At 39.0% G+C, this 11,749-nt stretch overlaps 1 gene segment (V, D, J or C); it reads right to left on the bottom strand.

Annotated features, from left to right (window-relative positions):
• Positions 1–7,872: 7,872 nt before the first annotated feature.
• On the bottom strand, positions 7,873–8,362 carry LOC130882910 (immunoglobulin heavy variable 3-21-like). The segment is given in 2 exon segments: positions 7,873–8,201; positions 8,302–8,362. Coding segments are annotated over 2 exon segments (375 nt in total).
• Between the last annotated feature and the right edge of the window lie 3,387 nt (positions 8,363–11,749).

Genomic DNA, 11,749 nt, shown 5'->3' with positions numbered 1-11,749 from the left:
GCTATCTTAGATCAGTTTTTATTTCTGTATATTTATATAGTCAGCACAATGGGGACATTAAATGCATTTTTGTAAGAAAACATCAATTTTGTATTTTCAGAAGACTTTGTTTTGATTTTCCCAAATTCTCATGCTTTCTACCCTTTCAGCCCTTTTCTGTCACTACACCCAACTTTTCCTTTCACAACCCCTGTATTACCCTGTATTACTCTGTGCTTTTTTAAATTTTGAAATATGGTTATCTCAGAAAAAAATATTGAGAATCTCAGTTTTGTGTGGCATTTACAGTCCCTCTCCTCTACATGCTGGACCATTTAACTGGCTTGGTTTTGTACATATCTTGTACAGGAACACATAACATTTTATGTGTGTAATTACCATGTTATGTACAGAGGTAACCATATCACAGAACTCCTCCCCATTTTATGGTACTTTCATTCTTTCAACCCACTCTTCAATGATCTTTCTTGTGCCTTGTGGGAGGAATATGGAGGAGTAGGGAAATGGGGGATGTGGGAGTTTTGATATAGACATTCTCTCTGCAGACAAGCACTCACACAGTTGTCTGTTCTTAGCAGTGAACAGTCATGGACTCTCTGCATTCAATGATGACTGCTGGTCGATGGAGATTCATTTTGTTTACAGGTGTAGCTATTGATTTGTGGATGAGTATATTACTGAATATTTGTGAATGGTATATACATAGTTTAATCATATATGTATATTATATATGACGAATGTGTGAATAGATGATATTTATATAAATCAGTACACAGGCATAGACTTGAGAATCTCTTCTTTCTGATCATGATGTGTTTTATGGAATCATACTCAAATTTCTTTTCACATTTCTCTTAAGATTGGATGCACATATAATATTTTTTACTGAAACATTTGCTTGAAGTTAAACCTTGTAACATCAATTAGTAATCACATCTAAGGATCAGCAGCAAACATGACTGTACTCTCTGATGCATCTATATGTGCACACATTCTGTGAAGTTCATCCTATCTCATAGAGCTTGAACACAGCCATTACCTGCAAATATATTCTGTGTGAACAGGTCCCAGAAGTTATGAGAATAAAGACTAGAGAAAATTCCCAGTATTTTCTTCATGTTGGTTCTGAATTTGAATCCTTGGGTTTGTTGTCTGCTGATTGTGCCCTTCTAGTCATGAGTTATGCTGAATGAAGTTTTGTGCCTGGGCTCACACAGAATTGCCCTCACTGTGTATCTTTCACAGCAATACATAGCAGTGTCCTCAGTGGTCACAGACTATAGTTTCAGGAAGAACTGGTTCTCAGATGTTTCACTAATTATGAAACATTGGCTCTTGTAGGAAGGACTATAAATGGTGACACAACCACCAACCACTATTTACATAACTTACCCACTCTAGGACCTTCCTTGGAGCTGTCAAATCCAGGCCCAGACTGGTGATGGAATAACCATTGTCAATGCAGCTGAGGGAAAATGAGTGTGAGATCTTAATCAGTCTAGGTCTTGTCTCCTGAAGCTTCACCTGGGACAACACACCTGAGTATAAGAAAATATAGCCACTATCAGTTGACTGCTGTTAAAACCCCTATACTGACATATGTATAAAATGGTAGCACTCACCTTGAGATGTTGCCACCGGTCACAGGAGAAGCCCCAATAGCCTCATCGACAGACAACACTCCTTTTTTGTGCTGATGTCAGGAATGTGTGTGAGACAGCCCTGGAAAGGATATAACAGAAGTGAAAGATAAATGTCCATGCAAAAAGACACATTCCTTTCAAGATGAAATAACTATTCCAATATTATTGATGCATGCATCTAGAAAAGAGCATGTGGGCTTTAGTGTTACTATAAAGACATCTATGATTGTACCTATTTTCTTATTTATAGACCCACCATCTTCTAATGAGTCTGCATGTGCTCTAAGGCAAGGCCCAGGATTCTCTTGTAGTTTTAATATTATTAATTTAACTTAACCCTAAAGTATTCCTTTTTTCTTTCATGTTAAAAATCCTATAGTGTTCACATTTTCCTTAGTGCTTCTCGTTATAGGAGGTCCACACCCACCCTGCTCCAATTTCACTAAGTGATGCTGGTGAAACTATATAGACTCTCAACATCCCATACCACCTCTCTAATGGAACCAATTCATTCTTTATACAGTGACCTTGCTCACAGCCTACACAGGGCATATGTGTGACAACATGATGGGAGGAAGTTTGTGCTGGGCCAACTGCCAGGACTCAGGGTGTGGAGTCTGAGATCACCTACACAGCCCTGTGTATTTGCAGAAGTGATGTCCTTACTATCATACATTCCTGCTTCACTATTTGACAGCTTGACTTGGAGTCAAGTCTAAACAAGCCTCTCTAGGGAATTCTGGTTTTGATTCTGCTTCTCAGGGTTTCTGCATAAACCCAAGCTTCAGATTGTGATTGGTGGTATAGAGAATGGAATAGCCAGGCACTAGAGTCTAGAAAAAGCATTGGAGGACAGGAAAGAAATTCACTCCTCATATCAGGATGTGAGGAATAGTATATTGTATTTACTACCGTTTTCTACAACCAATCACCCATTACTGGTACTGGGAACCAGACATGGCATATTGTATTAGGGCTCACGTTGATGGCCTCTCTCTCGCTCTATCTCTTTTTTTTTTTTAAACCAAACTACTATATGGTCATGTACTCCATCTTCACAAAATTCAATTATGGAACAAACTGTTTCTTCATTGTGTGTGTGGAGATAATGATGTGGCTCAGGAGAGATGGGATATAGTCTAAGTTTCAAGTATCATTTTTGTGCCATATATCAAGGCTCCCATCCCATTTCCCCAAGTTTGGCTAACAGTCACTAATTGAGATGAAGCTTGACTACTCATATTCCTTACCTGTAAATGAACTTCAAGACCTGAACATTATTTCTTGCTCCATTTCAGGGATGGGAGTTTACTTGTAAGGAAAGACCCAAGGCTCCTCAAACAAAACAAGTTATTGTTATTGACTCTAGCTTCCTATAAGAAATAGATAAAAGATGATATTGCTGCGACATCGTTACTTGCAGATTGAGAAATCAAATTGAAGATGGTGTAATTTACAGGAATGCATCTATGGCTGATACTCTAAACCATCATGCTTGGAGAGGTCATAGTTCTTAGAGAAGAACCTACTACAGTCAGCTTGATAACTAGACATATTGGAAAAAATATTCTAAATATTTATGCTTAAAAACATAGGACTGATCTCAGCCTTTGTTGGATAAGCTTTTTTTTTTTTTTTGCAGTAGAGTAATGCTTAATTCTGAGACACATAACTTTTCAAATTGCTTAGAATAATTGAATGTCCTCCGGTCTAGTGGGCATCTATGTAAACTTCTCCATGTCAAAATAATACCTCAGTAGAGTGGGTAGAGAACATGTAAGACCCAGAGAATGAGGAGAGGTGCTATGCTGTAGAACTCTATGACAATGCGAACAGACCAACAACAGATCCTTATTTTCATCACATTTGAGTTGACAAATGTTATCTCTTTGCTTTAAATAGCCACTTGGTCCTCTCCAGAGAGATCAATCAAAAGGTTACAAAAATGTGATGGAGGATAGCTCACAGTTCACAAGCCTTTCCCTGAATCTTACATGTGCCATAAGCTGGGACATGTTGTCTGAGGTTTTCTGTCCTGCCCAATTCCCACAGTTTTTAAGTCCGAAAGAAATCACACAGAGGTCTACATTAACTATAATCTGATTGGCCTAGTAGCTCAGACTTCTTATTAACTCTTATAACTTATATTATCCCATTATCCATTTCATGTCTATGTTAGCCACATGGATTGGTAACTTATTTGGTGAGGCAGCCACATCTTGCTTCTTCTGTGACTGGGTCACAACTGCAGACTAGGACTTCTTTCTTCCTAGAATATTCCTGTTCTCATTGACCCAACTCTGCTTCCTGTCTGGTTGTCACATCTATACTTTCTGCCTGGCTACTGGCCAATTATTGTTTATTTAAAATATAATTGACAGGATACAGATCATTTTCCTACAACACTTCCCTCCTTTTAAAAAACAAGAGCTCTGAATCCAATATCCTTTGTTTAGCTTTTTCCTGATCATTATCCATAACAACTTTTAACCAACATTCTAAACAAAGGAAAATATTTTTAGTCAATTATTTGGGAATGTGAGCATAGTTTTCCACACTACTTCCTGTTGATTGGGGCCATTGATAACCTTATGACGATCTAAAGAAAATTTAAAATTATGATCAAGTCCTGACTGGAATATCCTGTGAGGCTTGATCATCTCAGGCAGCAGTCTTGAATCTTTTCTGGATGAAGAACTCAGACATGTGGGCCATCTGTTCCTACCAGTGGTTTCTCAGGTGGTCTTTCTTAATCAAACCTGATTTTTCTTTTTTTTTTTTTTTTTTTTTCTTTTTTGGTTCTTCGAGACAGGGTTTCTCTGTGGTTTTTGGTTCTGGAACTAGCTCTTGTAGACCAGACTGGTCTCGAACTCACAGAGATCCACCTGCCTCTGCCTCCCAAGTGCTGGGATTAAAGGCGTGCGCCACCACCGCCCGGCCAAACCTGATTTTTCTTAACTCAGAATCAATCCACAGCCTCTCATTTCCTGTGAAAACAAAACCAAAGCCAGAATCTTAAAATGCTGTGGCTTTTGTCCTGCTATGGATGAAAACAAAAAAGCATGTGACCAGCCTTTCATCAAAATCATTTAAGTATTTTGTGGCAGGACCTCTTAAAACAGCTGCAAGGTTTTACAGCTAAAGCACTCTTAAATGAGAGTGCTTGACTCTACCAAGCAGAGCCCACTCGATAAAGTGCTGCTTTCAATCAGTTATGTTTGACTCTATTATTTTATGTCTAGAATTACTTCTCAAGCTCTCTCAAGCCTTATGTGGATGCAATTTTCCATATGTTGGAAACTGTTCTGCTGAGGCTTTCTATTCTGCCCAGTTCCAGCAGTCATTAAAAACCATAGAAATCACACATAGGTCTACATTAGTTATAAACTGATTTGCCTAGTAGCTCAGACTTCTTATTTACTAAATCTTATAACTTATATTAGCCCATTATATATTTCATGTTTATGTTAGTCACATGGTTTGTTGCCTTATTTGGCGAGGCAGTCACATCTTGCTACTTCTGTGGCTGGGTCATGAGTGCAGACTAGGATTTCCTTCTTCCCAGAATTTTCCTGTTCTCATTGACCCACTTCTATTTCCTGTCTGGTTGTCCCACCTATACTTCCTGCTTGGCTACGGGCCAATCAGTGTTTATTAAAATATAATCGACAGAATACATATCATTGTCCCACAGCAACATCTGATTTTCAGATCAAGGATCTGTGACTCAGATGGGGGCAGAGACCACAAAACTCATTTGCAAGTGAATCTGTGTAAGTGAGAACTCTGTGGAGGAAACAATGGAGAGAGGAATGCATGTACATGATGAAATTAAAATCCTGTAAACTTTGAAAATATGTTTAAATACCTTGGTAGAAGTAGGGTATTTTATTTTAGCCAAGAACAAATTGATTATACACTAGCAATCTGAGAAGATCAGAATATTTTCTAAGACAAACAAACTACATTTTGACTTGACAGCATTTTCAGAAACGGATATGAGGCTCAGGGCCACCTTAAGCAGTATGTTAGCTAGAAACATCCTACAGGCTCCTGAACCTCAGCTGCTGTCTCTAGCTGCATTACCTTCATAGTATATGAGTACCCACAGCATAGCCAGGATCAATGATAAAATTGATGTTCATGTTTTATGTGAGGATCATGGAGGGAGTGTAGGAAATCAAAGTTAAATACCAGGGTATGCCTACATGATCTTTTGGCTCTTACTGAAATCCTAAATTCTACTCTAAATGGAGAATTAACTGAAGTTCTGTTTTAAATCTAGGGAACCCACTCTCAATGATCCCTGAGTCTCTTCAAGATTGATCCTGGTGCACAGAGCACAGCCTGGTCTGCCCTGTGTAATGCTATATATCTTTTTCAGATGAGATTGCAAATTATATAGAAAAATAAATATTATAGTAGAAAACAGGACTTCAAAAATAGTGAAATGTCTTAAAGATTAGTACAGACTAAATTCTAGATTAGTGCAATGGGAAGCATGACTTTGATGCACAGAGCAAGCCAAGAAACAGAGAAGACATCCCTTCATGGGCTTGTGCACCTGCTGTGATTCAGCATCTGAAATGATTTGTGTTAGTGCTGGGGAGTCCCTGTTGGCCCTTAGTACCACTTGCTCATCCCAAGGTCTATGCAGGTTCACACTAGAGTTCCATCACTGTGTCTGGTAGAGTAATATATGGTTGTGCCCTCTGTTTTCATACTGTTCAGTTTTAAGGAAATTTGGCACTAGGAGGTGTCCCAGCTGATGGTGACTTAGGATTTGAGAACTTAATTATAATCAATGTTTTCATTATACCATAGTATTCTCATGAACTCCAGACCCTATCTTGGATTCTGATGGACCCAGTGTGTATGACAGCTGGTTAATGAGAACACAGAGACAGTGCAGGCAAGAGGGAGGCTCTGGGTCTGTGATGGCTGAACCAGGTAAGGTCCTGACTCTTTCACCTGGACCTGGAACAGGTCACCAGGGGCAAGCAATATCATCATCGGACATACATTCCAAACATGGTGTACCTGGGGCTCTTTCCTTAAACCCTGGAACACTTCCAGGTTGGAAAGGTCATGAGGCAGAGGAGCAGAACCAGGAGAGCCATGCTCTGTTGGAGGCTCCAGTAAGAAAGAGATGGGACTTCTCTTATTGAATAATAAATACTGTCATTGAAACCTCAAATTACGATTTGAATGAAGGTCTCACATAAACTACACTAGAACTAGAACATTGGACTAAATCACAGAATTGGATGAGAACTTTTAAAAAATACACTGTTTTAATTAGGGGCATTTACTTCTGTGTGGGTAGTGTAGTGCTCATGGAGACAAGCAGATGGCACAGAGTCCTCTAGACTCACTTTGTGGTTCTGAGCTCCCTGTGTCATCTAGGGTTTTAATCTTCTTTGGCTTCTTCAGAAACTAATGCAGGTCAAAAGACAAGATCACTCGAGCTCAGTATGATGATCTGCATTTTGTTCAGGTAAAGGGCATCCTAAATTTACAAAGCAACTATAACATTACTGTGAACATCAAGTTTTTGACACACAAGAACCCTTCATTTGGTTCTAAACACAGAACCCAGAATCCATAAGTAAAAAAGAAAGAAGGAAAGAAAGAAAGAAAAAAGAAAGAAAGAAAGAAGTAAGGTAGAAAGGAAGGAAGGAAGGAAGGAAGGAAGGAAGGAAGGAAGGAAGGAAGGAAGGAAAAACACGGGTGTGAAAGCAAACCAGGTATACCATGTAGGTTATGTGGAGACTAAACAATCACTGTGAATAACTGAAAAATCAAACAATCCAGTCGTTGAGATCCAGGCCCATGGACATAGAATTTTCTCAAAACAAGTGTTGCAGGTTTTTAGAGAAATGTTTCATATGTCAACACACACACACACACACATGGAGAGTGAGAGAGATTGAGACAGACACAGGTAGACAGTGAGATAAAGGGTAATAGGGAAAAACACAATAATACATCAGCACACACAATACAACAGAAAACAGAAATTAGAATAAACATTTGGTCATTCAAGGATTACTACACACTATATCTGCAGAGAAAATCCCTAAGTGTGATATGGAGAGGCAGTGCAGACAAGAGAAGTGCAATCTTCCATGTTTCTCTATGCAGGCTGTTCTGTGACCCAGATTTCTAAGTGCTCTCAATGCCCCCTACTGGTCCTGTGTTCTCCACAGCTGTGTTTTTGTCTGGGTTCTCAGTAGCATTGACTCATTGTGTATCTTGTACAGTAATACATGGCTGTGTCCTCAGACTTCAGACTGCTCATTTCCAGGTACAGAGTGTTCTTGGCATTGTCTCTGGAGATGGTGAACAGGCCCTTCACAGCGTCGGCATAGTAGATGTAGTTACTACTACCACTAATGTATGCGACCCACTCTAGCCCCTTCCCTGGAGCCTGGCGGACCCAGCACATTGCATAACCACTAAAGGTGAATCCAGAGGCTGCACAGGAGAGTTTCAGTGTCTTTCCAGGCTGCACTAAGCCTCCACCAGACTCCAACAACTGCACTTCACACTGGACACCTGTAAACACAAAGAATTCTGGTTAGAAAACCGACATAGAAGAATTTTTTTCTCTTTCCCTTGAACACACAACACACAGCATCTCATTTTTATGAATTACCTTTTAAAATAAGGACAAAGAAAACCAATATGAGCCCTAAATCCATGGTGAGTGGCCTGTGTTCAGTGCTGACAAATGACTGGGAGGACTTGGGAATCTAAGGCTGGTCTCCTCTGCCAGAGCTGAAGGGTCAGGACAGGGCTGGCTTTTATGGGCAAAAGAAGCCTTATTTACATATCTTCCTGCCATAGCAGGCTCTGTAATTGGACCTAGCAAGAAGGCAGTATTCAGAGAAGATATAAGACATCATACACACTGATGACAGTTATAGAATATGAAGCATTAATGTAGCTCTGTATATATAATAGCCTTGTGATGTATTCTCCACATTTTATTTAGTTCTCTTTCCATCATATGCATAGAAAATGTGTTTCCACACCGTCATGTCTCTTTTGGATCAACGAGAAATAGAAAAGCTTCATGCATAACTATGTTTCCAGATATTAGCTCTATCTGTCCCTCTGCCTCTGCTGGACATGACTTCTTCCTGAGGTGAATCCTGACAGGAACACTTGAAACTTTTCTGAATTCACCTCGGTTCTGAGAGTGACTTGGCAAATGATACATTCCTTGTTCTGCCTGTCTTCCTCTCAGTGGAGACAAGACATATTTGTATTTGCAGCACTTAGTTGTTTGCATCCTAAAGTTCTCCCTCTGATTACTTTGTACTTCCTGCTCTGCCTTTCCTATCTCAATACCTGGAAACACATGACTTGCTTCATGTTATCTTAGGTCACTTTTATTTCTGTTTATTTATATTTTCATCACAATGGGGATATTTAATATGTGTCTATAACCAAACACAAAATGTTTGCTTCAATTTTGTATTTTCAGAAGGCTTTGTTTTTATGTTCCCAAACTCTCGTGCTTTGCTTTCTACCCACTCAGTCCCTTTTTCTCACTACACCCAACTTTTTCTTTGATAACCATTGTGTTACCCTGTGTTTACCCCTTTTGTCCTTCACTCAAAATGCCCTTTCTTGTTTTGACTTCCATTCTAGTTCCAAGTCTACTCAGCAGAAGCCAGTACACCAAACACACAGAGTCTCAAACACACAATCTGGATTCTCTAAAAGGGAGAAACTGTCCTTCCCAATCTTCAATATGTTGTGTGATATAAGATTTCCAGTATCATTCAAATTCCTCCAACACTCAAAGAACAATGATGAAGGGGATGTGTGAAGCACGTAAGGCATGGAGCACAGGGAGGGGTGCTGTGAAATGCTGTCTTCTGGACATGACATGGATATCACAATCATGGACTCATAATGGTTGTTACTATCTGTATAACCCAAATAGGGCCAAGTCAGCCAAAACCCTGGTAGAGATAGGCCTGAAATTCCCTGGTCCTACTTCTTACTGAGGAGCAGTGGAAATATATTTTTCTGGACAAGGGATATATGATATAGATATGAATAATTTGCATTGGTATGGATTTGACTTTATTGATATAAATTTAAGGTCAATTTTGTTGTATGTATATGTATTTCTGGTACTGATTAAGGTATTGTGATTGTTTAGTTCATGTGAAAATGTAATGTATATAGGTTGTTAATGGATAATAATAATAGCCAAGTTTGTAGTCATGTTAGTTAGATTTTCTAGATGTACATAGATATATTTTAGATAGGCATTCTTCATATCTTTCAAAGATTATAAAATATTGCATTTTAAGTGTTTTAATAACTTAGGGTTTTCATGACAATGAGACACATCTGCTTCTGGCAGCACCAATCTACTTCAAGAAGAAAGAAGATGGGCATCGAAGAGGCACCTTATGGAGTTTGATAGCCATTTGGGCAAGAAACTCTCTTGCCTGGACTATTGTATAAACTGGACACAGAGAATCTGCAGAGAGAGAGAGGACTACTGAACTTGCCTAAAGGTGAGATGATCTTTCGGGGTTCCTGATTCATGAAGGAGTCTGCGAGACATTCTGCAGGACACAGCAGATAGTGACTGAACTGACTTTGAAATTTCCTGCTTCATGGAAATGTCTCTGGATACAATGGACCTGTAAGCCGAAGATGGATGCCCCAACAATACAGAGGAACTTTGTCTCTTTCATTTCTAGAGTTTGAAAGTTGCTTATTTCTTGTTTGCTTAGGTAATATTATATCCTTCTGGAGTCTTTGATGGAGTTAAAGAATATATAGATAGTTATAGTTTTCCTTAGTTATGATAAAGATAAAATAGATGTAAATATTGTAATTTTTACTTGATAACTGTTTTGTTATATGTAATTTTGCTATGTTAAAGTTAAAGCCTTCCTTTTTTTTGTTTAAACAAAAAAGGAGAAATTATGGAGGAAGGTCATTGGTTAAAAATAAAGAAACTGCTTGGCCCTCATAGGTTAGAACATAGGTGGGTGGAGTAAACAGAACAGAATACTGGGAGAAAGAGGATGTGAGCTCAGATGCAGGGCAGCTCCTCTGAGAGACAGACGCCATGCTCTCCTCTCCAGAGCAGATGCTATGAAGCTCTGACCCAAGATGGACGTAGGCTAGAATCTTCCCGGTAAGCACACCTTGGGGTGCTACACACATAAATAGAAATGGGCCAAGCAGTGTTTAAATGAATAGAGTTTGTGTGTTGTTATTTTGGGGCATAAGCTAGTCAGGCTATCAGGAGCTGGGGCGGCAGGAACACAGCCCGCAGCTCCCGGGCCGGCCCACAGCTCCTTCTACAGATATAGTCACTCTTTTTTGAGGGTATGGTCACTGGTATGTTTCCTATGTTGCAGTGCTTGGGTTCACATACATGTAGATATGAGCATCAATAACTGTGCTTAAGTAAGTATAAGGTTGTTAGGGACCCATGTTTGGAAGATGTGGGAGGAGCTGGGTAGAAAACATTGCACTTAGTGATCATAAACAGAAGGAATAAAGAAGATTAGTAAAAACTGTATAGCTGAGGCTTAAACCCAAAATTCAGAAAGCAAATGATTAAGGAATATTGGTAAATATCAAATAATGTGGTAGGCAAATTTATCTGGGACCATCTTCCCATTCAGCTAAGAACTGGTGGGGTCCTTCAATTATGTATGAAAAATCTAAGGGAGGACAGGAACCAAAAGCTACAGAGAAACCCTGTTTCAAAAATCAAAAAAAAAATCTATTTGCAGATAATCCTATACATGATTTGTAAAATATCTTTTCACAGTTGGTTAGCTGTTACTTGCTCTAAGATGACAATATCCCATCATCAATCAGAATTAGGTGAAAAACATATCATTCTTTCCTTACCCTTTCATGGCTCATGCTGCAGGAACAGTTATTCTGGTGTTAGATTATACATATGTATCATATAGGTATCCCCTTTTCTTTAAAATTGTCTATAACAAATCAGGGGACATAGTGAAGAGAAGAGAAATTCAAGTTTACACAATTGTTACTTCCTTTCTACTCCAGAGGAAAAAATTTCCCTGTGCCTATTTGTTTAAAAAATT

Source organism: Chionomys nivalis, chromosome 10 (genome assembly GCF_950005125.1).
Source record: "Chionomys nivalis chromosome 10, mChiNiv1.1, whole genome shotgun sequence".
NCBI classification, from domain to species: Eukaryota; Metazoa; Chordata; class Mammalia; order Rodentia; family Cricetidae; genus Chionomys; species Chionomys nivalis.
The sequence above is the reverse complement of the archived record's forward strand: the minus strand, read 5'-3'. Positions and strand labels throughout refer to the sequence as shown.